General features: G+C 51.7%; 1 protein-coding gene across 2 annotated transcripts; it reads left to right on the top strand.

Annotated features, from left to right (window-relative positions):
* Positions 1-6,992: 6,992 nt before the first annotated feature.
* Gpr20 (G protein-coupled receptor 20) lies at positions 6,993-26,001 on the top strand. Of its 2 annotated transcripts, none has more exons than NM_173365.2 (2): positions 6,993-7,177; positions 17,936-19,891. In NM_173365.2, the coding sequence occupies exon 2, from the start codon at positions 17,960-17,962 to the stop codon at positions 19,034-19,036; it is 1,077 nt and encodes a 358-aa protein (NP_775541.1). In that variant the 5' UTR covers positions 6,993-7,177; positions 17,936-17,959; the 3' UTR covers positions 19,037-19,891. The 2 variants fall into 2 exon arrangements, with proteins under 2 accessions (NP_775541.1, XP_006520990.1); XM_006520927.2 differs by lacking the exon at positions 6,993-7,177 and adding an exon at positions 17,443-17,460 and having other exon boundaries at positions 17,936-26,001.
* Positions 26,002-27,603: the final 1,602 nt, after the last annotated feature.

The following is a 27,603-nucleotide window of genomic DNA, read 5'->3' as shown; positions in this document are numbered from 1 at the left end:
AAGCAGAGGCACAGGGAGTTAGGGAGTGTGCCCAAGGCCACACAGCCTGGAGTGGGGATGGCATTCTACACTCAGGCCACATTCACCCAGTAGAATCAAGCCATTGCATGTCGGGGCTGGAGAGATGGCTCAACGGTTAAGAGCACTGACTGCTCTTCCAAAGGTCCTGAGTTCAATTCCCAGCAACCACAGGGACATGGCTGACAACCATATGATGGCCTCTCCGGTGTGGCTGAGGACAGCGACAATGTACTCATATACAAAATAAATTTAAAAAGGAAAAAAAAAAAAAAACATTGATGTCTGCTTTCTATCCAGAGCTGGGAAGCACCTGATGTCCTACATCCATTGGCTCACACATCAATCTTCATAGACAACGAATTCCATGCCCCCTCCTTCAAGAAGCCTGCCTTGGGTCTCTCCTCTTTACAGATAGGAACCTAAGGAGCCATATCTTAATTCAGTGCCTCCCACCCCAACCCCAAGTCTTCTTCCTGAGCCAGTGACAGGTCTGAATAAACCCCAAGATCCTCACGTCAGCGGGCCTGCCTTGTCCACCTCCTTCCTGTCCTTGGATTTCCTGGGAGAGCGCAGTGCCCATGTAAACACCTAAGGCAGCAGAAGAGTCGTCAGTGGACTATAAACAAACCTGTCCCAGAGATGAGGCACAGACAAGAGATCTGGTCGGGGCTGAAGCCCTGCAAAGTTTACAGTGGGAAAAAGAATTATCTACAAAGACTGAGAAATGGTAAAGACGGTTGTGGATGGATGAGTGAGCAAGTGAACGAGACCGTGTACCTGGAGATGCTGACAGTCGCTGCAAACAGGCATCTGGGAGGTAAGGGCAGTTAACCCAGGTTTGCTCTGGTCAGCATCACTGTGCATGGCTCGGAAACTTCCCTTCCACAACCTCCATCTGCATGTCAGAGGCACCCTGGAGCTTCTAAGAAAGCATTAGCAGCTAGCGTTTCTCTACTTAGATCCCTGGGACCTGTGCTGGACCAAGGTGAGAGAATGTGATATCCCTCTAGCTGCATAGGGGACCCTGTTCAGACCATCCAGCATCTCAGATACTGCTCGCACAACACCCCTGTGCTGCTGGCTTCATCGTGCAGGGGAAATAAGGCAACGTAACTGCGTCTGTCTTTCCCACATGTGCCTAAAATCCATAATAATCCTTCATAAGGATGGTTTCCTCTCTTCCTGCACCTGCTATACTTTGTGTGCTGTGAGAAAGGAGCCATGTGTGGGATGGACGTAGGGCCTGGCTTCCAGTCCAGACCATTGGTCTTGCAGCTCTCAAGTATAAAGTGTGGGTCCTGCAGGCTTGAGGTGTCTCACCCAAGCAGGAAGAGGTAGCAGATCGATGGTTCCACGGATGATCCTTCTGCCCCAACCAGAAGCGTCACTCCAAGAGGCCCAGTTGAAAGTTCTAAACCTAGAGCCTGGCTCCTTCAGGAACCACAGTAAGTGAGAGAGCCACTAAACCCTCTTTGGGCTCCTATGCCTCTACACTAGGAGACTACAAGAAACCAGGACTCTGGACCCAATCCTGGGGCTATATCACCTGCTCTACTGGTCTACCCACCTGCCACCTGAAGACCATGAGGAGATCTCTGCAAACTGGATAGAAACAAAAGCCTAATTGGTTAATGATGCTAGCCAGGGCCAGCCTGGGGGGAGGGGCTAACTGCCCTGGATTTGAGAGCCCTGATTCCCTCATCACATAATGGGAATTAAAGTTTCCATCAAAGCCAGGAGGTGGTGGCGCACTCCTTTAATCCTCCCACTTTGGTGGCAGAGGCAGGCAGATCTTTGAGTTTGAAGGCAGCCTGGTCTACAAGCAAGTTCCAGGGCAGGCAGGGCTACACAGTAACTTTTTCTTGTAAACCAAAACAAACAGAGAGAGAGAGATGGAGACAGACAGAGAGAAAGAGAGAGACACAGAGATTGATTCCCAGACTGTCCTTCAGAAAGAACGAGACATGCTCTATCTTGTCACGGGGGGTGACTGTTCATCTCCAGCTCTGAACGAAACCATAATGTAAGGTGATAGCACCTCTTCAGAGTCCTGGAGGAGCACAGGTGGCTGAGGACAGGATGGCAGGTCTCCCAAGGCTGAGTGTTAGTTTCACACAACAGGAGGCTGGGTCCCTGGTGGTTAAGCCAGGCCTGCCCCTGGACCCCTCACATCCTCAGTTTGTTTCAAGCTCTTAGATAGGGGTTTCTCTTACTGTGGTAAGTGTATTCCTAACCTCTATAGGGTCTTTGAGGAAGCCACACGACTGTGACTGACATCAGTATGACATCCTCCTATGTTTGTGGTTGGTTGGCCAGTTCCCACCTCACGCGCATAAGCGCACACAACCACGGTGCACACGTAGAAGCCAGGAGAAAACGTACAGGAAATGACTTTCCTTCCATCCTGTGCATCCTAGGACTTGAACTTAGATCGCCAGGTTTGGTGGCATTCACCTTGACCTACTGAGCCATTGCTCTACCCCTACTCCCTTTAGAGAGAAGATCTTGCTATGTCATCCTGGCTTGCCTGGAAATCTGTGCACATCAGGGTGGCCTCAAACTTGCAACAAGCCTCCAGCTTCAGTCCTTCAAGCCCTAGGACTGTAGCTGGACAACCGTAGCCAGCTAAACTATGAGTCATGCTTCCAGTCACAGCCTAAGATCGGACCTTTATTACCTGCTAAGCTTGGCTTCTGCTCACACTCTGAGCCCTAATCTTGATTACACCCTGAGTCCTAAGCCTGTCACATACTGAGCCTTGCTCTTATTTGCACACTGGGCCTTGATCGTGCTCATATACAAGCCTTGGTTTTGGTCACATGCTGAGCTCCTTTTGACTGGATAGTATTCTGAGCCCTGATCTTGATTATGCTCTGAGTCTTGACTCTGTTCAAACACTTCTCTGTGATTTTACACTGAGCTTTGATCCCTATTACAGCCTGAGCCATGACCCTGGTCATGTAAGAACACCTGTCACAGACTGAGCCATGGCTGTCTACATTACCCCCGGAGGTCACCAGGGCAGAGAGGACCCTTATTCTCTTTGCCTGTGAGCCAGCTGAGGCTCTACAGCTGGGACTTGAGCCCTGGGGTCTTAGACCTCCCTTCCATCTGAGCCTCATGGAAGAGAAGGGAGAGGGGAAGAAGGAAGAAAAAGAGGCTGGCTCACCTGGAAAGAGACTAAGGACCCTGATGACACCCAGGCTGGCCCTTCTGAGGCTACTGTCCATGAAGGTAGAGACAGAGAAGGTCCACCCATGGCTGGTAGCTGTGGAGAAACTAAACAGAGCCAAGGCTGATGATAGGGCCAAACTCTAAGACATATCTAGAGGGATAAGTGTCTCTGGACACCCTCAATTTTGAGGCCTTAGTGTGGCACAACCCATAGCAAGAGTTTGTATCCTGGTCTGGAGAAAGATCAGCTTCTCTAGAAAACTGCTTCTCCAGGACTTGTTGTACCCGTGTGTAGAATATGAGAGGGAGTTCAGCAATGAAGAGCGTCTACTGTTCTTCAGAGGACCCAAGGGCAGTTCCCAGCATTCATACCAGACAGCTTGCCACTACATGTAACTCTAGCTCCAGGACATACAAACCCCCCTCCATAGATCCTCTGAGGGTCCCTGCACATATGTGCACATACCTCCCTCAAAGTCAGACAGGCACACCCATATACACATATACACACACACATGCACACATACCACAAACACACATATACAGCACTCAAATACACATACCACACACACACCACACTCACATATACACCACAAACACACACTCATACACACACACTACATACCACACACACATACACCACATACCACACATCACACCACACACACACCACACACAAACCATACATATATACACATACACACCACATACACATATATACCATACACACCACACATACCACACATACATACACACCACATACCACATATTACAACACAACACACTCATACACACACACACACACACACCACTCAGACACACATACACAGTTTAGAAATAATTGAGTGGCAATCAAAAAAGACAAACATTAGTTCTCTTTGAACCTCAGAGTCTAGTGTAGAGTCCAGGAAGACAGTAAGATGTACACAGTGCCCATTGTAGGGTTCTACAAGGCCTAAGAAGCCCCTTTGTCAAATATACCATGATCCTCAGCAAGCTGTGGCCATAACACAAAATAAAATAGGGACCCTGAGCACCCTTAGCTCTGGCAGGTTAGAGGCCGGGAAAGCTGACAAGCTGATTTCAATAATTCTTTATTCGAGCACAATTTGGATTCAGGATCCAGATGGGAAGGCACACGGATTCTGACCCACCAGGTTCACCTTGACTGACTGCTCATCATCTGGTGCCCGCTTCCAGTCACTCCACTCTGAGTCTTGCCTATCAGTCAACCCCAGGGATTTGTCACTGGCCTTCCCCATAGTAAACATCTTACCCAACAGCATCCCTCCTCACATTCACACCCCTGCCCCTAGTGCCTCTAGTACCCCTAAAGGAGAGTGCCAGGGCAACACACGGTGTCTCTGCTCTGCACACACAGCAAGACGATGAGGTTCAGAGAGGCTCCGGCTATACTACAGGGACCCACTGTGCAGTTCCATGCAGACTCAGCTGTCATAATCCCAGGGGACCACCAGAGGCCAGACAGGTCTGAAATAGAAAGCCATCCAGGCTCTGCAGGGGGTTTGGCCAACTCTTGACCCTGGTCCAGTTCTACCAAGAGAACTGAAGCCCAGCCAACTCAGAGTAGTGCATGGTCCCCAGGACCAATGTGCCGGAAGAGACAGAAGCCCACACTTTGCCCAGTACTAGGGCTGGAGCTGCTCCTGAAGCCTGCATGGAGAAAGCAGGCCAGGCTTTGGTTCCAAGTGTGACTGGCAGCTTGACAGAAGGGACAGCTCCAGGTCTGGCTCCCCTCTTTCTAACGACATACCCTTGAACAGGTGACATTACCTCTCTGATTTGTCCTCCCTGGGAGTGGAACCCAGCAGCTCTTTAGAAGGCTTGATGGTTGAGTGAGACCTAGCACCTAGCCCATGTGTGACAGATACCACTGTGGGTGCACCATTCAGCATTTGTCTGTCTGTTTGTTTTGCAAGACATGGTTTCTCTGTGTAGCCGTGGCTATCCTGAAACTCACTCTGTAGACCAGGCTGGCCTTGAACCCAAAGATCTACCTGCCTCTGCCTCCTGAGTGCTGGGATTAATGGGGTGTGCCGCCACCACCTAGCTGCATTCTGCACTTCTTACTGAATGATGAACCCCCAGACTATGTTTCTAGATGGCAAGGCACGACCTGGCAGTTGAACAGACCCTCTCAACTTCACATGCACCACACACAAATGATGCATACGCACACACACCACATGCACGCCACTCTTCTCCTCTTCTTGCAAAGGTCGTGTTGCACCACGATACCCAGCAATGCCCTAGGGTTCCATCACACATCAGCCATCTCCGTTCTCCAGCCTCCCCTTGCACCCACCCATGCACCTGGCCTGTCACTTATGACCTGTGCACCTTGTCACCCCTCGGACATAGTCCAGCAAGCACAGCAGCAGCCAAGAGCCCCACTGAGGCTGTAGACTTATGCCTCAGGACTGCCCTGGCCCCTGAGCCTCAGCGCCACCCTTCTCCTCAGGTCTGTATACCCTGCCAAGTGATAGGACAGGACCCACCCAGGTGCTTCCTGGAGGTGGAAGGGCATGAAGGAGTAAAAGCCAGCACAGCCCTTCCTGTGTTGTTCCAACGTGGAGTCAGGGCAGGGATAGGAACTATGCATCCAGGCTATAGGCACCGCGTATCCCAGGCATTGAAAGTCTCAGCTACTGGCTGAGTGTAGAAGGAACGGGTGGGCACTGATCCCTAGGCAAGGACCATGGCTTTCTGGACCCACCTCTGGGCAGCGTGTGAAACGTGAGCTCCTCCAAGCTCCAGCCCTTTACTTGCCTGCCAGTGACTTTGAAGCCCTACCTAGCCCTCAGCCCCGCAGCCTAACAGAAGCCTAAAACCTTCCCTCCAGGACCAGAAGTCGCTGCTGACCTAGGGGAGGTGGTCTGGCAAGCCATGGGCTCCTGCCTAGGGTTCAGTTTGCCCCAGTGGGAAAGATACAACAAGATTCTATGAATATTATGATGGGTGGAGACCAAGGCTGGGAGATTACACCCCTCTTCTAGAACCTTCTGTTCCCTTAGGATCAAAGCCACCACTGGAGCCTCTAAGGGCTGCTAAGACTCTGTGTGCAAGTGACCACTCCCTCCCAGCTTCATAGCTCTGCAGACTACGCAGCTGACCCTACCAAGATGGCTTCCCCTTCCTCTACCCATCCAGGCAGCCCCGTCCTGTGGCACCTCCCTCTATCCACTCCGGAACCCTGCCCTCACTTCTCATCTGGGCTGGCTGGATCTGTCACTAGGCACCCACTTCTTCCTCTACTGTTTCTCACACCCAGTGTGAGCTCTGAGGGCCCGGGGGGTCTCCTGCACACAGCCCTCCCTGGTCATCGATGTCAGAATGGCTGTTGAGTGGATGCTCGAGAAAGCACTGTGGTATGACTGAAGTGGATGACAGACATGAAGAGCAGAGGGCTAGAGGGAACTCCTGGCAGAGCAAACAGCCCTGCACAGCCTCAGCCCCAGAGACATTCAGCCCTTGCTGACCAGAGACCATCCTCTGCCAGCTGTCTGTGGTTACACCTGCCTGGATGTCCTAAGCCCCTGGCTGCTGCGACTGGACGGGACCCACCCAGCAGATCTTTCTTCTCAGAAACTGGCCGAGCTGTTCTAAGACAACCCATAGCCTTGGGCCAGAAGCCAACCCTGCCCCCCTCCACTCTTCCTGGTCCGAACAGCTGTGGCTCACCCCTCTGTCTAGGGAAGGTGTGGTATCTCCGACCCCACCACCACCCCTCTCCCGCCCCCAGGCTCCCTCCACCCCAACCCCGCCCCCCTTCCTCTAGGCAGCCAGGCCAGCAGGGGTTGGGAGGGAGACCGCTCCGCCCCCACCCCTCCCACCCCTCTGCCTGTGTCCAAAAGCAGCTGGCTGGCCTGACGTCAGGCCCTGGGAAGGCACTGTCTGTGGGTCCACAGACCTAGAGCTTCAGGGGACAGGCTCATCCCAGAGGAAGGTGCGGCAAGAGCGGGTGAGTTCCCCAGGCACTGCTGCCTCCTGCACCCCTGTGCACAGAGCGGGCTATTCGTATTGCCCAGTTGGGTGACTTAGGAAGAAGAGAGGGGGTGAGAAACAGGACCAAGAAGCAAGCCCAGTTCACAGCCCTCTGCCACAGAGACAGTCGCAGAGATGTAAAGAGTTTGGAGGGGAGAGGGGCAGAAGTGGCACCCTCCCTGCCCCGTGGGGTTGCTCTCTATTCTCCCAGTGACCCTCACCCACCTTGCCCACTCTGGATTTCATTCATGAAACCGATCACACACTTGCGCATCCGCTGCTGAGTCCAAAGCCAAGGGCTCAGTTTCCTCTCCTGTCCAGGAAGGCACTTGGGATGGTCCCACAGACCAGGCAAACAGCATTTGATGAGCTCTGGGTCCCTAACCACTAGCACCAGGAGGGGACAAGGCTTGGAAAAGCATCCACTTTCTCTACAAGGAACCACATCTGCCCACCCCTGGCTCAAGGTCTCTGCCCTAGTCCAGGTCCTTCCTCTACCTCTTTGGGAGTGGGGAAACTGAGGCCCATTGCTGGATTTTCTGCTCAGCCCGCAACAGGACCCCCAAGCTGATGCTTCCGGACTGAGCTTCCCTGGTGTAGCTGCCCTGTGAGAAGGCTGTAGAGCAGGGTCCCGAGGGGGCTGGCTGGCTGGGAACTGGCTGGTGGCCAGAGTGGCTGGCGGGGGCAGGCTGTGGAGCAGCTGGGTAGCCTCAGGCAGGACGGAGACAGAGGCTGGTGGAGGGAAAGCATAGCCCGCAGAGGTTACCTGCCTTTGCCTGCCTCTGTGTGCTGCCCCAGAGCAACAGGCTGCCAGGGGGTTGCCTGGCTGTGTGTCTGCTGAGTAGGTCTTTCTGCAAGCACGGTGGGAACAAAGGGAGCTGTGCTTCCTCCTGGGATTCTTCAGGGGATTTCTTCAAACCTGTACAAGATAGTGTGAGATGGGGTTGGCTATGGGGTCTTTCCTGTTTGTTGCTTGTTTTGTGGTAAGGCCTCAATCTACATCCCAGGCTGCCCTGAAACTCTATTAGCTTGATGTCTTCATAGCTTAGGTTGCAGTGTTCTTCCTGAGTCAGCTTTCAAGGGCTGGCTTTAGAGAGTGTGTGCATCAGACCCATTTCCAGTGGGTTTGGGGGGTAGGGGTTGTTTTGTGTTCCTTGGTTTGGTTGGTTGGTTGGTTGGTTGGTTGGTTGGTTGATTGGTTGGTTATAGTTCTTGAGACAGGATCTCCTGTAGCCCAGGCTCACTGTGTTACTCAGACCTCAAACTCACAGTAATCCCCCTGCTTCTACCTCCCAAATTCGGATATTGCACTCTCACTAGCTCCAGTCCAGCCAGATACCACGCAAATAAAAACAGGGAGGCAAATGAACAAGACACTGCCACACAGAACGGAACACAAACTAGGGAAGGTGATTGTCCCAGCCACGCCCTCGAAGGAGGTGAAGCAGGTCCAAAGATGTCTGAGTAAGATTCCTTCCATAGGTCTAGTCAAAACCAAGGCAACAGTGTACCTAGGTTGCCCCAGCTCTCCACTGCATATTGGACCACACAGTGACTACCCTGGGGCTTTGAATGTGTCTGTCCAGCCTTCCCCTCCACTACTCTCTTAGATGGGTCTCCTGGCCCTGCTTCCACTCCAGATGTGAGCTGTATGAGGAGGGACCAACTCAGCCTAAATCCCTTAAGACCCCAGTGCTGGGGTTTGAGTCGGATCTAATGCCTGCAGAACCCCCTGCTCTATGTGCATTCTGGGGGGCGGGGGGCAGACTATAGGTGGCTGAGTCAGTCCTCCTCTGCATAGGGTGGGCAACAGGCCTGGCCTGATGTGCATTCAGCTTCCACAGAGCTAATAGCTGGGAATTAGACAGCACAGAAATCAAACCTATTACTTCTGTCCCTATTGTGTGACACAAAGCATCAGAGTGAGCCTCTCTAGGCCCCATTGGCCTCGTAACCAAAATGGGGTCAGCAGAACCTACTTGGGGTTCCCTTGGGAGGGAGAGGGGTTAGTGAGATCTTTGGAGGTATTCTCATAGGGACCAAAGAATCATGGGATTATAGCTTTTTCCTCAGGGAAGGTATCCAAGGTACCGGGAACTTAAGGGGGTTCAGGGAGTATTGTGTGGGATACTGACTGTGAGTACTAAGCACTTATGACAGGAGACTTAAGCACAGGGAACAGAGTGTGCAGACTCTACCAGGTAACCCAGGCACAAAGAACAGCATGCCCCAGATGGAGAACAGCGGATGCAGAGAGCATACGCACCAGGCACTCAGAAGAACTAAGCATTTCCCCCACCCCCACCCCCCCAACTCTGCACATCCCAGCAGCCCTTCAAAAGGTTGAATTGGCAAACAGAGTGTCAAGGACCAGGGAAGCTATAGTTGTCTAGGCTAGAGGTGAGCAAGGAACCAACATGTCAGGGAGACCTGAGGACATTAGAAGCCCCAAGTGTGACCAAGTGTGATCCTCCAGAAACGTGCCATTCCTGTTAGTCCCATTCCCAAGGTCTCAGGTAAAGTTTCTCAGATGGTGACTTTGGGGGAAGTCAGCAAGATACAGCCCAGGTCCTGTTCACAACAGTGCGTGGTCCGCTCCCAGGAAAGCTGGGTTGTGGGGTCTTAAGGTCCTAACTGTGCTTCAGAGAGCTGCCAGGTGACTCGGAGAAAGTTGGATCTTTATGCCAGACTAAACGAAGAGAAACCACGGGGCAGTTGAAGCCAACAGAACACAGTTGCTCCTGGATCTAAAGAGGAAGCTACGGAGTCCAGCACAGTAGTTCACACACGTAATCAGCCCTTGGGTAGCTAAGACGGGAGGATTGCTGTGAGTTCAAAGATAGCCTATGTTTACATAGTAGGTTCCAGTTCGGCCTGGACCAGAATGTGACTGTCTCAAAAACCATGATTAGTAATAAAAATAAGCAAGCAGGTGCTTCCCTAGCCATGGCTCTCTTGGCCTTAGAAGCACTAGGTAGATCTTTATTACGGTTACACTCTAAGCCCAGGCAAACTCGTACATACACCTGTGACTTCAGAGTCCCCAAGAACCTCTCAGTTGCTACAACTAGCCCCCCTGCTCCCTACATGGCTCTTGGTCCCGCCCAACGCATATTGGATCCCCAGGGTCATGACCCTGGGCAGATGGCTTGCCTCTCCTGTAAAAGCTGCCGCCCCGCCCCGCCGCCTTGGAGCTGTGAAATACTCATACTCCCGCCCAGACGATCCCTAGCGCCTGCCCCTCCCAAGCCTGGCGCAGGAAATCAGGTGGAGCAGGATCCGGAGCCACCCTTTAGCTTCCTGGTCCCATGTGGAGCCAGGCTGGGCAGCCAATCTGCAGAAGAGACAGTGGGGCCACTAGACAGCCAAGAAGCCACATGCTGACGTCAGGATGGGTTTGGGCAGAGCCTAAGGAAAAGCCAAGACAAGCCACTCCCCACTCAAAGGTTAAGGAGAGAAGTAGCCGTGGCCCCTGGTGACCAATAGGGAATCCTACACTAGAGCATGCCACAGGTCCACTCTCACAGCTGTGAGCGACAGAAGTTGCCACTCCCATTAGAGTTCAGAGCATGGTATATCAACTTGACTTAAAAGGGAGGGTGACTTAAGAAGTTAGATCTGTCCCTGAGAGCTTCCTGAAATCTCTTGAGAAATCCTGGGCTGGCTGACATGGCCCACTCGGGATCCTTCAGCTTGCTCACTGTAACTTAAAGCTCTTTTTGTGGGCGATGTGGGCATTTCCCACTGAGCCACACAACACCCCCAGGCCTCTCTGCAGCACTCTCTTCATTTATGTAGATCCCCAAAGTCTTGACTCAACAAGGTGGAGTGAATCCCCAGGGTCCAGGTGGCGGCAGAGCAAGCTCGAAGCAGACAATTCCATGGAGTGTGATGATGTGCTGGGGTAGGGACAAACCCAGCAGTCTGGGTGACGTCGAAGGGCTTCCTGGAAGAGGTTTCAGCTTCGCTCAACTACTGGATAGGGAGGGCACAGCTGGAGGTAAAAACCAGTAACAGGCCCCCAGCTCCACTCTTAGTGGAACCCGGAGGGCTCTGGGAAGGTGAGCAGTGGTTAGACAGTGAGTATTAGGGCAAGAAGCCTGCCTTGCTCTGCCGACTTTGGCAGGACGGCTATTCTGTGCTGGGCTCTGATAGCCCACCATCCCTAAAGTGCTCTGACTGGTGGGAAGGTACAATATACAGCATCATAGAAGTAGCAAAATCATTGAATGAGGAGTAGAAGGCCAAGTTGAAGGGACACCCAGAAGCTGGGCAGGGATCATACCTGCAAGAGGAGAGTTTCTTTCTAGCAGGCAAAAGCCTTGGCAGCAGAGGGTCACTCCAACCCTGGTCAAGACCCAGCCTCAGGCCCCAGGGGAGAGGGACTGCACAACCCCTCCCCCTGAAGGCTGTTTGTGTGTGATCTGGGGGGGACCTAGACCACTACAGCCTGCCCTCAGCAAAGCCTCAAATGGCCTATAACACACAGGTTCTGGCTCTGATCTCCTGGAGGGAAGAAAAGAAGTTAGCAGGGGGGCTGGAGAGGTGGCTCAGTGGTTAAGAGCATTGACTGCTCTTCCATAGGTCCCAAGTTCAAATCCCAGCAACCACATGATGGCTCACAACCATCCATAATGAGATCTGATGCCCTCTTCTGGGATGTCTGAAGACAGCTACAGTGTACTTACATATAATAATAAATAAATAAATCTTGAGAAAAAAAAAAGGCCGGGCAGTGGTGTTGCACACCTTTAATTCCAGCACTTGGGAGGCAGAGGCAGGTGGATTTCTGAGTTTGAGGACAGCCTGGTCTACAGAGTAAATTCCAGGACAGCCAGGGCTACACAGAGAAACCCAGTCTCGAAAAGAAGGAGAAGGAGAAGGAGAAGGAGAAGGAGAAGGAGAAGGAGAAGGAGAAGGAGAAGGAGAAGGAGAAGGAGAAGGAGAAGGAGAAGGAGAAGGAGAAGAAGAAGAAGAAGAAGAAGAAGAAGAAGAAGAAGAAGAAGAAGAAGAAGAAGAAGAAGAAGAAGAAGAAGAAGAAAGAAGAAAAGTTAGCAGGGCCAAGCAAGCCTCTACCCCGCATGCTCACTGTTTGCAGAGGCTCAAAGGCAGACTTTTCTGCCCCAAAGCAGTGGAGGCAGGGAGGGTGGTAAAGAGGCATAGTGTGGCTGGTGAGATGGCTCAGAGAGTAAGAGCACTGACTGCTCTTCCAAAGAGTCCTGAATTCAAATCCCAGCAAGCACATGGTGGCTCACAACCACCCATAATGAGATCTTGACACCAACTTCTAGTGTGTCTGAAGACAGTTACAGTGTACTTATGTAAAGGAATAAATCAATCTTTAAAAAAAAATTTTAATCCCAGCACTCAGGAGGCAGAGGCAGGCGGATTTCTGAGTTCGAGGCCAGCCTGGTCTACAAAGTGAGTTCCAGAACAGCCAGGGCTATACAGAGAAACCCTGTCTCAAAAAAAAAAAAAAAAAAAAAAAAAAGAGGCATAGTGGTCCCAATAGAAACCTTCTCTTTCCTGGAGGGAGGTGTGGCTGTCAGACTTAGACAAGTCTCTGTGATCTGCTTGCTTGCAGCTTCCCTCTTCAAGGACCAGGTGTGTGCCTCTCCTTCCAGGCTTCCCCAGTATACACACTCTCTCCACTGGGAAGTCTGGGATTGATCACTTACAGATGCACTGAGGACTTCAGTGTGAGGGGAGGTTGGAACTAGGGGAGTGCTTGAGGAAGTATCAGGGGTGCAAGGAAGGAAGGAAGGAAGGAAGGAAGGAAGGAAGGAAGGAAGGAAGGAAGGAAGGATCGCATGCCTGGCATGAAACCTCAGCTGTGAACAAAACCAGAGTTTCATGAATAGGATCAAGTCTTAGAGGGGAGCCGGATCACTATGAAACTATAATCGGGGATCAGGGACCAGTAGGCAACTGTTCTGGACCAGGGTTCAAGTGATGAGGGTTTTGTCTGTGTATCCGAGTACAACAGAGACATATGTCTAGGAAGAAGAAATCACACATGCAGGATCAGGACTCAAGATTACCCGGGTCAGGGTGTGATAGAGATTGGCTTTATTGTGTCTATGGGCTTGGAGATCTGTGTATATCAGATCCAAAAGAAACTTGGGGCGCCGGGCGTGGTGGAGAACGCCTTTATTCCCAGCACTTGGGAGGCAGAGGCAGGTGGATTTCTGAGTTCAAGGCCAGCCTGGTCTACAAAGTGAGTGAGTTCCAGGATAGCCAGGACTATACAGAGAAACCCTGTCTTGAAAAAAACAAAAAAGAAAGAAAGAAAGAAAGAAAGAAAGAAAGAAAGAAAGAAAGAAAGAAAGAAAGAAAGAAAGAGGGAGGGAAGGAGGGAGAGAGAGAGAGAGAGAGAGAGAGAGAGAGAGAGAGAGAGAGAGAGAGAAACTCGGGGCTAAATGGCTATCTGTGGTGCCTATTTTTATACCAAGGTGCATGCTGGCCTTCGGGCTCTCTCAGAATCACAAGTACCTGTTACAGAGTCCAGGCTGGCTCTTCTCACTCCACCCCTCTCCTAAACTTCTCCAGCTCAGGGGCTTCCCTGCACCCTACTCCATGCCCTCCCTGGCTTCCCGTTCACTAATAACTACTATTTGGGCTATATCTTCTCTTTTGTCTTCATCTCTTGGTCCCCCTCTCTCAGTCTTCTCTGCCCATGCTCTCTTTATCTTCATCTCTCCTCTCGCCCCTCCACCCCCACCCCCAACTCCTTTCATGCCCTGGTCCTGCCTGTTACCCATGTTCAGTTGCTACTTTCTCTCTTTGCTCTGGATTCTTCCAGACACCTCTCACTTTGCTCTCCCTCATATCTACAATAAACGCCTCTTCTCCTCATCCATGCCTTGGAGCAGTCATACCCTCAGGTTTATACACCCAGAGCTCCAGACGCTCTCCGTGTACACAGGATTATACATTCGGATCAGGGCTCAGTCTATCTCTGGGATCAAGTCTCAGTGTGTAATCAGGATCCGGGCTCAGAGAGGGCTCAGAGCTCTTCCAGTGAAACAACAACAACAACAACAACAACAACACACACATGCACACACACATGCACACACCTTCACACAAACACACGCACGCACACACGCGCACACACACTCACACTCACACACACACGCACACACTGGGTCTCTTTAGCTCTAGCTAGCCTGGGACTCACTATGTAGACCAGGCTGGCCTCCATCTCACAAGACATGCCTGCCTTTACCTCCTGAGTACTGGAATAAGGGTGTGCACCACTGTACTGGCTAGTTTTGTGTCAACTTGACACAGCTGGAGTTATCATAGAGAAAGGAGCTTCAGTTGAGGAAATGCCTCCATGAGATACAACTGTAAGGCATTTTCTCAATTAGTGATCAAGGGGGAAAGGCCCCTTGTGGGTGGGACCATCTCTGGGCTGGTAGTCTTGGGTTCTATAAGAAAGCAGGCTGAGCAAGCCAGGTGAAGCAAGCCAGTAAAGAACATCTGTCCATGGCCTCTGCATCAGCTCCTGCTTCCTGACCTGCTTGAGTTCCAGTCCTGGCTTCCTTGGTGATGAACAGCAGTATGGAAGTGTAAGCCGAATAAACCCTTTCCTCCCCAACTTGTTTCTTGGTCCTGAGGTTTGTGCAGGAATAGAAACCCTGACTAAGACAAATTGGTACCAGCAGAGTGGGGTATTCCTGTGACAACCTGACCATGTTTTGGGGAGGTCTGTGGAAGGACTTTGGAATTTTGGGCTTGAAGATCCATTCGTTGTTAAGAGCTCTGTCAGATGTTTTGTAGGAGCTTGGAAGATAATGTTGAGAACAGTGCAGAAGATGGAGGCCTGGCTTGTGAAATTTCAGAGGGAAAATTAAAGACTCTTTTCAGGGCCATTCCTGTTTTGATTGTGAAGATTCTGTAGTTCTGGTTAGCTGGGGCTGAAGAATCAGCTGTGATTAACAAGATACCAGAACTACTAAAGCAAAAACTTTGCATTACTGGGACTATTGATGCTGGTTAGCTGGAGCTAAGAAATTAGCGGTGATTAAGAAGAGACCAGCATCATTGAGGTGACATTTTCTGGGAAGTGTTTTCTGAGAGCACAGTGGCTGTGTTCCAGATATAGCCAAAGTTGTACATTGTGCTGTGGCTGGACTTGGTAATGTGTAAGGGTCACCCAGGTGGTACTGGTTTTGAAGGCATGAAGGAGTTGAGCAGAGCAGCTGAGGCTTGGCACTGTGAGAGGCCATGGAAGGCCATTGGTGAAAGTGCAGCCTCAGTTGCAATTGATGGCCCAGGACTGAAGGGGTCATGCAGTGTTTTGGAGATGCCAGTACCATGAGATGACCACCAAGAGCAGCAGCAGCAGTGGAGTACAGGCATCTGGAGCCTAGAGGATGACGCGTGTGCTACAAAGGGCATGGCTGGAGAAGTGACCCAAGCCCTTGGAGGAGCCCAGAAGATCGTGAGTTGGATCCCAGACATTGGACGGTTGGAGATTGACTTTTGCTTTTGATTGTGACTGTGCCCTGATATTTTCCCTCTTGAAGGAAGAAACTGTTTTAGTGGAGCCCACAGTTAAGAGACTTTTAATTGTAAAACCCTGACTAAGACAACCACCACACCCAGTAGAGCCCTCAATGTTTGGCTAAGGTTGGGCTCAGAATGTTACACGAATGGAGGCTTCTTGTGTTACTGAGATCAGGGCTCATTGTCTGACAAGAGTCAGGGCTCAGTGTATGAGGTGAGCAAGCTCCCACCTCAGAGTGTGACAGGAACCAAGGCTCATTGGTTTACTGAGATCATGGCTCAGTGAACAAGTTTTAGGATTTCCTGTGATACGCAGTTCTGGACACAGCTTTGTTCAAAGTCGGGGCTCAGACTCTTGGAGCGGAGCATCAATATGTGTGCCTCCCTCCTTCCTCACCTGACTGGACTCTGGGGTATTCTGAACGTAGCTTCTGGCTCTCTCAAGGCTCAGGATCCCCAGAGCCCCACCACTGGGCTGTTGTGTCCCCAACACCTCAGTAACATTTCTAGTGATCACAGATGGCCCTGGGGAGTTTCTGGGGAAGGAGGACCCTGAGGGTTGTCTTCACTCTGGGACTGACTCCCAGAGGGAGAGCTGTAATGTTTATTACAAGGCGCTGATTGTGACACTCACCCAAGGCCAGAGCCTAGGGAGAATCCATAGAGAGTAGTCCGTCCTTGCTGGCTCAGCCGTCTTTTCTCCCAACATTTTCTTAGCTGTAAAGTAAGAACCCAACAAGTGGTATGTCTCTCCTTCCTGGAAACTTGTGTCCTTGATCCTAAGGTATAGCCTATAGCCCCAAGATGCCAGGTCTTACTCCACACTCCCTCTCAACTATAGAATACCTCTCCTGCTCTCTGCCTGGTGCCTTGGAATCATAGGGGCACAGGAAGGCCACACAGTTTACTCAGCAAACACTTCTGCCTAGAGGGGCTTGTGTCCTGGGTAGCACAGAGCTCCTCCTAGAAGCCTCAAGATGGTAGATGTACATGTAGTCTGGGTACAGGACTCTGGGACAGAAAGGCATGCTGAATGACCTCAGCAGGCCCCCACCAGTCCTGCCAGACCCTTCCCTTCAAAGTCAAAGCTGAATCTACCCTACTAGGATAGACATTGGACTCTCATCCCCCAGCTCCTGGGAGGAAAGACTTAGTGGCTTGTTGTGGGTTGTGCTGGTCAGAGGGAACCTGCTGCCTGAGGACATGTGGCCAGGCCCTGAGAACGAACGGATAGTGCTTGGGCAGTTTACAGCAGCCAACCAACAAGAGTGATATAGGGAGCCAGCCTATGGGTGGGGACGGTCGTCTTCTGCCCTGCAGGGGGGTGGGGCAGTGGGCACCCAGCAATGCTTTATGTGCAGTTCTTCTCTCTGCCTCGTCCCAGAGTCTCCTTTCTCCTGAAAAATCCCCCCAAAAATGTCCATATTTGGAGGGTCAGCCAGCTGGGGTGGGGGTGGGATCCTGTTAACCCTTCCTCTTTAAATAAAGGGATAAATCAGAACAGAGTTAAACACTCTGACAGGAACATAAACAGCGGGTGGCTCCAGCCCAGCCCCCTGCTTGCCCCACGCCACCCTGCACGGCGTCCAGTGTTTATTTGACTCACACCGGAGGCCAGGGAGCTAGCTAGGCAGCTTCTGTTAGGATCTGGCTCCTGGCTCCAACTCTCAGCACCCATACAGCCAGTTGAGCATCTACTCTCCAGGGAAAGTCCAGAGTGGTGATCTGGAGCTGGGCCGAGAGAAGGTAAAGCTAGACCAGTGCCCAGAGGCTGGGACCTTGACAATGGGTGTGGAGCAAGGGGTGTATCGGGCAGTTTCCAGTCCCTACGTGGGCTAGCTCGTCGTTGTCCCAGCAGAACTGGTTCATCATCCAGCAGCTATGCCTGCAATGCTCCCAGAGGCCATGGGATTCCAGTGGCACAGAGTAAAAAAGAACGCACAGCAGTTAAGGGACTTCTGGAGGAGGTGCAGCCAGGGCATGTACAAACTAGCCCTGAACTCTCATAGCAGCCCTGTGTGTTGGCTTTTCTCTGGAGTCTGAGGACAGTCCTCCATGCAAATTTTGGTCTGTCCAGCAAGGTTGGTTGATCTCTGGAACCTCCGCATCTTGCTCCGTAAGCTCAGTACAGTGTCTGGGTGGAATGGAGGAAGCTGAACCAAACAAAACTGTGTGTTGGGGGATGCCAGATACCTGCAATGATTCATTTGCTTGCTTCCAGGCTCGGGGAGCACTGACCACTGACATGCCCTCTGCGTTGTCTATGAGGCCCTGGGATGCTGCACTCCCCAACACCACTGCAGCAGCATGGACCAATGGAAGTGTGCCGGAGATGCCCCTGTTCCATCACTTTGCCCGGCTGGATGAGGAACTGCAAGCCACCTTCCCCAGCCTGTGGCAAGCACTAATGGTCGTGCACGGCACCATCTTCCTTGCCGGGCTGGTGCTCAACGGACTGGCACTGTATGTCTTCTGCTGTCGCACGCGGGCCAAGACCCCTTCAGTCACCTATACCATCAACCTGGTGGTGACTGACCTGCTAGTGGGCCTGTCCCTGCCCACACGCTTTGCTGTCTTCTACGGTGCCCGAGGCTGTCTGCGCTGTGCCTTCCCTCATGTCCTGGGCTACTTCCTCAACATGCACTGTTCCATCCTCTTCCTCACCTGCATCTGCGTGGACCGCTACCTGGCCATTGTGCAACCCGAGGGTTCCCGCCGCTGGCGCCAGCCGGCCTGCGCCAAGGCCGTGTGCATCTTTGTGTGGCTGGCAGCAGGAGTCGTGACCCTGTCTGTGCTGGGTGTGAAGTCGGGTGGACGATCATGCTGCCGTGTCTTTGCTCTGACCGTTCTGGAGTTCCTGCTGCCTCTGCTGGTCATCAGCGTGTTCACAGGCCGGATCATGTGTGCGCTGTCGAGGCCGGGTCTGCTACGCCAGGGCCGTCAGCGGCGCGTGAGGGCCATGCAGCTGCTGCTCACGGTGCTGGTCATCTTCCTGGTCTGTTTCACACCCTTCCATGCCCGCCAGGTGGCTGTGGCACTGTGGCCTAACGTACCTAAGCATACCAGCCTTGTGGCTTACCACGTGGCTGTCACCCTCAGCAGCCTCAACAGCTGCATGGACCCCATTGTCTACTGTTTCATCACCAGTGGCTTCCAGGCCACTGTCCGAGGCCTCTTCTACCAGCGTGGAGAAGAATTCAAGCCCAGCAGTATGGATGTGGTCAGCATGCACAAGAGCACCAAGGCCTCAGCTCCCATTCACATCCTCAGCATCGGTTCCCACACCCTTACCCAGCCTTTGACCAACGGGCCTGAGCCGTAGGCGGCAGTACTCTGCCAAGGGTCAAAGGTCAAGGCTCTAGGAGGTTACCAGGCAACCACATCATGGTCCTGGACAGCAAGTTGATTTCCTACTGATCCGTTGGATATGGCTGTCCAGTGTGTTATGTTGACAACCTGAGCCCACTGTGCTGTGATTGATTAGCAATGTCTGTAAGGGCTCCAGATGGGGTATAATGGTATGAATGCTGGATGCTGCACTTTCCTGTGGCTGTGTAGTATCCCCTGAACACTCAAAAAGGTATCTAGGAGCTTCTCCTAGCCTCTGTGAATTTGTTCCCTGAAGAAACTCTTCCAGAGAAAGCACAAAGATCAACTTTCTGATGACTCCCAGGAGGGTTAAACCCAACCAGAAGAGTTCACCACAGGCAGATGGAGAAACAAGAGGAGAAGGTCAATGTTTTGGGGGCAATAGTGTTAGGTACAGGGAGTGGAGACACCCCAGGCTTCTGTGAACTACACCACAGGCCAGCATAGCAATCCAAGGTGGCCCTCTGTGTATCAGGAGTTGGACTTGGGTATCTGGTTGGCATTTGAACCACTGCAACCCCAAATGAAGAGGCTAGTTTTAGTTGTATTCTTGTGTGTGTGTGTGTGTGTGTGTGTGTAGGCACGCAGAGGGGGAATTGACCCAGTCACCACCACTGGATTATAGTGGTGCCAAGACTCAATCTTACAGGCTCCAGCATCCCAGCTCCTGCTTCCATGGCTACCTCTCAGACTCCAAAGACCCAGCCCGGGAACAGTCCTGAACCCACTAACCACTGCCCCAGACTCTGTGTGGCCACAGTCCTCTCCAGTGGTAGAAAATGTTAGGAATAAAGATACAAAGCAACTCAAACTCAGGGCCAACAGCCCAAGGCCTCTTTGTCTTGTAGGCTCCCCCTCTGGGGGCCAGGGCTCCCAATAGGGATGAACCTCTGATCACCAGCTCCGTGCTGCATTCCAGAGAGTCTCATTCTTGCTCTTCTCTAGTGCTAGGCTCCTGTTTGGTGTTTGGGGGAGTGGTCTGTAGTGGAGGGGCAGGCTCTGAGTCACAATTCCTGGAGCAGAATAGATGAAATTTGGGCCCAGAAGGTACACTGATCTAGTGAGACGTCTCCTATGTTCCAGGGACCTGGGACTTGAGCAGCTGGGGACAGGGGGTAGTTAGGACAGGGGCAGGATACACAGTTTCCACTGGTTCCAGGCGGGGCACCCATATCCAAGTTCAGGGGGGGGCTGTGTGAGAGCAAGAAAGATAGTCAGGGCTCTACTTTTCAGCAAGGAGTCTGGGCATGGGATTATAGGTCACTGCTAAACTTCTAGCCCAACATGCATGTGCCCTGGATCCAACTTCTAGCCCAACACAACTGAACAAAACGTGGACCAGGGCCTGAGGTTTAGAAGGAAGGCTTTGTAGAGGACATGGGTGAGGAGTACATTTTGTTACTCCAGGCTGATTGGTCATGTTGTCAGACCCTGTCCCTGTCCCCGTTCCTGTCCCTGGCCTGTCCCTGTCCCTGTCCCTGTCCCCGTCCTTGTCCCAGTCTCCCACCCTCCTTATCCCAATTAGGTCTCCATTTCCTGGCTGGGATGACCTGCAGTTCAGATATCAAAAAAACATATGAAGTCAGTGGTGCAGGACCCTGTCTGGGGCTCTATATTCTATATTCTGTATTCTGTATTCCTGTCTGTATACCTGAGAAGCAGGTAGCAAAATCATGGCATTCTTTTGCCCCTCTAACCACCAGTAAACCCTCACTAGAGGCTTCTGTTGTGCCTCATACTGAGGTCCCTCCCCAAACACTAGGTCATGTTAGGCCAGAGACCCTCCTCCACCCTAAGGACTCTCTCAAGATCCCATAGGCTACTCATGACTCTCCTGGGCACCCCAGGCCTGTGTCTTTATGATTTGAGGGGTGATGCCCCTCTGACCATGATCCCCTTCTGTACTATGAGATCCACTTAGATCTCAGAGAGGTGGGGACTGCGGGCAATGGAAAGGAAGGCTGAAGCAGGACAATGGCTTGCTTAAAGATCAGTCGGAGCTCGCCCCTCTGGGAGCCAGTGATCACAGAGAGCTACACCAGCCCCTTTGGCTTCCCATGACTACCACTCAAACCTTCTTTTTCCGGCATGCCCCAGTCTCCTACCCTAACCCCACTGTTCCGTGCCACACCAACCAGTCTGTTATCTCTGCCCTCTCCCATCCCCATCAAAGCTCAGTATCCTGGCTCCCTGTTGTTAACATTCTAATTCACACTAAAGAGTGAATGACTAGGCTTGGTGCTAAGGAGCTTGCAATTAGTCTGGTACAATCCTTTCTAGAAGAAAGGGATCCCTAAAGTGAAGGAATAGATTCCCCTCCCATCCTATCCCTAAGTCTAAAGCAACACCATCAACCTGTGTTCCCCAGGGCCTTGGAAGCTTCCTGGCCTTAAGAGCCTTTAGTGAAGGATTTTGAGGACCTAGGCAGGAGCTTGTCACCATTCAAGCCACGAGGACTGGCTGCCATCTCAGGGGTCCAAGAGCCAGGCTTGGGACCATCTTCCCACCTCTGAGAACTCAGACAACCTCTCTTGAGGCTATAGGGCCTTGGCTTCCTCATACCCACTCCCTTTTCCTCTCTTTGGAGATGGAGAGTGTTCATGGCAAGGCATCTTAACAGGTCTCCCTGGTCTTGGGAGGTCAGAACGTCACCCTATTCCGGTGATATTTTGGCTAAGGGTTTGTCCGGGAGGGCTTTGCTTGGGCCCATGGTTCCCAGGCTATGAGGACTTGGTGACCAGTCTCTCTTCCCTCCCCAAAATTTTCAAAACGCCAATGACGTGAAATGTGTATTTATATCCGATGTAAACAGCATCCTTCGCTGGAAGCCCTGGCCCTAAATTAACACTGTTTATTTTCTCTGTGCCTGGCTGAGCGCCCAGCTGGCAGGTGGGGGCTGTGGGGTGGGGGAGTACCCAGCCTGAAGGGACCTGTGTGCCCCTCCCTCTCCTCTCACTGTGGAACACCCAAGGGAGGGAATGAAGAGATAGATGAGCAGCTAGATGCCTCACAGTATCTCACCAGATCTTTAAAGTGTGACCTACAGGTAGAGGGAGCACTGGCCCATCTGTGGTCCTACTAAGTTCCTAGAATCCATTCTCTTTGCCCTTAAAGGTGAGGGTACCCACTTCAGTTCATTGATGGGAACACCGTGTCTAGGAAGGTTCTGCTTAGTCCTCTGGTATCCAGCTTTTGTCTCTCAAACAGCCTGGCTGGCCTTAGCCCTAGAAGGCTCAGTGGAGGCAGGAGTGCAGGGAGAGACTGACAGGGGTGCAGGGAGGGACTGACAGGGGTGCAGGGAGGGACTTTGGCTGTACAGGGCTCATCATTCTTCCTGTCTGGCACCCTAGAGCAGCCGGAGGCGTCTAGAGGTAAATATTAGGGACTGTTTAGATTAACCTCCATTAATAGCAGGAAATGTCACCTCGGATGCCTGCCCTGGCTTCCTGTAGGCCTGAGGCGAGGCTAGTCCAGCTCGAGCTGCTGGCGTGCAGAGAATTGCTCGAGTGAATTCCAAGCTCACACCCTCCACACCCATGCTCCCAAGCTCAAGGCCATCTTCTAGAGTGGGAGGGCTGGGCCTGCCACTGCTTCCTGAACCTCACTCTCACTTCCTAGGGGGATCCTGGAAGCTGGGTACGAACTAGGGAAGGAGACATCACCTGGCTGGTTGTAGTACCACCACATATCCTCTGGGCTCGGCTCTCTTCTCATAGGGGAAAAGTGAGGTTGGAAAAAGGAGATAAGGCAGTGCCCTCCAGTGTTACCCAAGGACCAGACTGGAACTCTTCACACAGACCATGCCACAGCCAGGACCCACATACACAGGAGCCGCTGAAAATGTGTGTCTGGCCAAGGAGGCAGAGAGCTATATCCCCTGAATGCCAGCAAGGGTCACTTGGCCTCAGAGTGAGAATAGGGCAGAAAAGGTGAGAAGGCTCCTCCGACTCCCAAATCACATTCCTCTCTTGGGTACATCTTCCCTATTCCAGAGTCCACAGGACCTCATGGCCTAGGAAGACCCCTAGATTATTCAGTCCACAGTGCTTCCCTGCCTGCCTGTGGCCCCTCCCTCTGCCTCTACCCCATCTCAAGACGGTTCTACTCACAATATTGCCAATACCTCCCAACACTTATTCGCCTGGGGACCACCTCCCTCCTTTGCCTTGCTCCCGGAGGTCACTTGTGCCCAGATCCACTCCTCCCCAGACCACTGCAAGACAGGACCTATTTCTCAGCACCCTCCACCCTGCGCCCCTTCCCAACTCTCACCCCATCAACTTTACTATCTTACTTTACTGTCTATCACTAACCATCCTAAGGCCTTCTGATTCTCCAGGTGAGCCCATTGTCCCACACCATGACATCTTCCTGCACCCTGGTACTGGTTGGTAGCCTGCTGGCACAGCTGGGACCAGGCTTGGGTCAGCCTGTGACAGCAGTGAGTGAGCCCGGTCAAAGGAGAGCTTCATGGCAAAGAAGGAGTCCTCCACCATAGCCTTCTCCCCATCAGCTTCCTCATCTGCAACCAGATCTCAAGGTCACCGGCTCCCAGCTCCAGCAAAGGGGTAAGGGAGCCTCCAGAATCACCAAGCCTGCTTCCCCTCTGCCCACTACCTGGTTATCCGATCTCATCTGAGACTTAAATGGGAAATGTTCTATACATGTTCCGTGAACCTTTGGTTCCTGCCCCCCACCCCTCTGTTAGCCCTTGGTCTCCTTAGACCTCAAGTGGCAAGGTTGTAGATGAGACCCACCTTACCCTGAGTGGAAGTCCAATCTGTCATAACCTGAGGAGGTCATCAGACATAAGTAGAGTCTAGGCTGGGCAGGGATGTTCCCTGCCATGTTCCCTGTAGTGACCCATCAGTCTCTTTGCCATAGTGGGCTCTCTAGGTTGATGACATAACAGTACTTCCGGGTTTGGGGCAGTCATTATATTTTACATGGACTGGGTCCACAAACCACCAATTCACAGGGGACACAGTAGGAAAGGCACTGGAGGCCAGAGCCTGCTAATCTGGGATGGGGCTCTGAAGAGCTGGAACCAAGGTTACCACCTTCCTGCTTCTCATCTGCTGCCCACACAAAGCCTGTCATTTCTTGGCGGCAGTAACCAGGTTTCTAAGAAGATCATGAGTCCTACGGCTCCAGCCTCCTGTTGCTTTACTCAACAAAGGAAGCACCTCAGGTTGGGGAGTAGGGACCAGGTCCCAGTGGGCTTCACTTCCTGACCAGACCAGGGCTGCTACCTCCCACCCCTGCATAGCAAAGGCACCCAAACCTACAGTGATAAGATGTACCAAGCCTCCCCACCACACTGACCCATGATGTCAAGTTCTTGTCTGTGATGGGGAACCTGAGACCTTGAGGTCCCCACCTCATTCTTCCTAGAGCAAAGCCATGGGTCATATCAGGGAAGTTTCCAGAGCCCTGCTCCAGAGTTCATAGCCTCATGAGGACAGGCGTCCTGGGAAGGTCCAAACCAAAGGAACAGGACATTCCACTTTTCTGCCAATTGCTCATGTTCTTTTAAGGTCTTCTTCTGACCTTTAGTGGACTTTGTCTACCTTAAAGTGAGAATACAAGAATAAGTGAGCGTGTGTGGCCAATGCAGAAGGATTATCTCAAGTTCATGGTCACCATAGGCTACATAATAAGACCCTGTCTCAGAAGAAAAACATACAAATAAGTGTCTATACATATATTGGTACATGTGTCTACAAACACGGAAACACATGCTTCTAGTCATTTGAATGTATATCTGCATATATACATATAGTGTGCATATGCAGATATATATGAAAGTGTACGTGTAAGTTTGTGTTTATGTATACATAGATGTGAGTCTGCATGTATATGCCTGTATATGCATGTGTGTACAAGTATATATGTACACCATGTGTGAGTATGTGTATGCATAGCTTTAAGTCTGTGTGTGCATGTATGTATACATATAGATATGTGTATATGTATGACATGTGAGTCTGTGTATACATGGATGTTAATCTGTATATGTATCTGCATGTGCATGTATATTTGTGTATGTATATTTATGTGTGAGTCTGCATATACACAGGTATAAGTCTATATGTATGTATATCCATGTATATATGTGTATGTATGGTATAAGTCTGTGCATACATGGTTATAAGCCTTTGCATAGGTGTCCGTGTGTCTGTATGCATGTGTGTGCACGTGATGCTTGTCATGGCTGACAACCTGAAAGGAAAAGGAGTCACCTGGGAGACACCATGTCCAAAGAGGTTTAACTGAGAAGGGAGGCCCACCCTCAGAGTGGGTGATACCTTCCTACAGGTAGCCCAGATATGGAGGTCTGAGGAAAAGGCAGAGCTGCGCACCTTCTTGTCTTTCTGAATGGGTTTGAAGCAGCACCAATAGAAAGACGTTTTTCTGCACTCTGGCTGGATCGATAGGAAAGGTCTCCTGAGGGGCAGGACCCCGCTTCCCGCAGCAATTCTCTGTGTTACTTTCCTTATTGCCATAACTCAACAACTGAAAAGAAACACCTTAAGGATGCTGGTAAGGCGGCTCAGCAGGAACAGGCACTTGCATGCCAGCCTGACAGAGCTGAGTCCCATTCCCATGCCCCACCAGGTGACAGGAAAGAACCAAATCCTGTGAGTTGTCCTCTGACTGCCACATGCACACCACGGCATACTCCCACCTGCACTCTCACACATGCAACAAGTAATAAATAAAAATATTTTAAAAGACGAAACTAGGGCTGGTGAGATGGCTCAGTGGGTAAGAGCACCCGACTGCTCTTCCGAAGGTTCAGAGTTCAAATCCCAGCAACCACATGGTGGCTCACAACCATCTGTAACAAGATCCGACGCCCTGGAGTGTCTGAAGACAGCTACAGTGTACTTACATTTAATAAATAAATAAATTTTTTAAAAAAAAAGACGAAACTAAAGGGTTTATTTAAGGCTTAGAGTTGAAGAAGGGCTCAGTCAAGCACAGTGGCAGGAGCATGAGGTGGCTAGGAGGCACACTGTGTCTGCAGTCACAGAGCCTGTGTGTTAAGTGCATCCTGCGTGTGGCGCCTGTGTGTGTAATGAGTCTGTGCATCTGTGTGTCAGAATACATGAGGGGGCATGTATACACATGTGCACAGACTCGGGAATCTATGTGGCAGTCTTTGGTAGTCCACATTTAATAATTAGCGATTCGTTTGAGCTGCTTACGAAAACAGGGGTATTCCCCAGGAAAGCCTAGCCCATTCACTTCTTCACTCAGTCTCTTCTCTTATGCTATGCCTCATGTAATATAAGGTCTCTCTCCCAGCAGCACATGTACACACACACACACACATGTACACACACAGACAGACTTGCACACGTGTGCGTGCACACACACAAGCACATACCAACACACACTGTGGTCTCGGTGATAGAATCCTCAGCTGGCACTCATCCCACCCATCAGAAATGGTCAGAGATAAAAGAGCAGTTCCCAGGTTCCGGGCCAGGTGCAAGCCGACTGAGCTTCATCCTGACTTGAAATAGATCTTTGAGCGAGGCCAACTTGTAGCCTTGGAGACAGCACTTGCACCGGAGTATCTGTGACCTGAGGCCACCAGGTGGCGCTTGCTGGCTAGGAACAGGTGTCAGAAATCCGGACAGTCATCCAGAGGAGCCGGCTTTCCACCACCTGGAGCACCAAGTCTAGAAGACAGAGGCCCTTGTGCTCAGCCAACTGCAGGGCAGGACCTCCCCAGTAGGGGGACAAGTTCTAGCAAAGGGCAGAGCCTTCACCATTTTTTACTAGGGTCCTGGGAGGACTTCCTCACCATATGGCTGTCGTCTTGGAGGGTCTCACTGAGGGCAGCACAGTGGTCACACACCCACACCACTTCCTCAGCTACACAGCTTGGGTCCTGAGCACCTACACCATGTCCTCATCTGTGCTGATGGGAAGTATATGGGCAGTCAGTCATCTCTGAATGTACCCTTCCCTGCAGAAGGGACCCTGAGCTCAGCACAGGTAGAATGTCCATCCGGGAGGACTTCCGTCTGAGGCAGACACCGAGACTCTTGTGGGAGAGCATCCAAAGGCCACACTTGAAGAGCAAGATATCAGCACAGCACAGCACAGCACAGCACAGCAAGCAATTGCCTAGAGACAGGGAAACAGAGGGGATGCCTTGGCTTTTGATGAGGGGCTGGGGGCTGCCCTGGGGTGTGATGTGAGGATTGAGCAGGGTAGAGGCTCTCTGACCCAGGGATAATGAGCCTGATCTCTGGCTCTTGGCCCGAGCTACCCGCAGCCTGATGCTTTTGCCAGCCTGTTGCCTGGCATGTGAATGTGCAGTGCCTGGGAGTGGAGAGAAAGAGAGCTAGCTGTCCTTTTGTTAAGGACGCCATTAGAGGCCAGGCCCTGTGGCTGAGCAGGCCTGCAACCTTGACCTTAGTTTCTCCTGATGCATTACACGAGTAAACCACGCTCTAGGCTCAGAGGCGTCCCTGCCTGTAAACTGTGTACAGTGTCAGCCAA

Source organism: Mus musculus, chromosome 15, assembly GCF_000001635.26.
Source record: "Mus musculus strain C57BL/6J chromosome 15, GRCm38.p6 C57BL/6J".
Lineage (NCBI taxonomy): Eukaryota > Metazoa > Chordata > Mammalia > Rodentia > Muridae > Mus > Mus musculus.
This window is presented reverse-complemented; position numbering and strand designations above follow the sequence as displayed.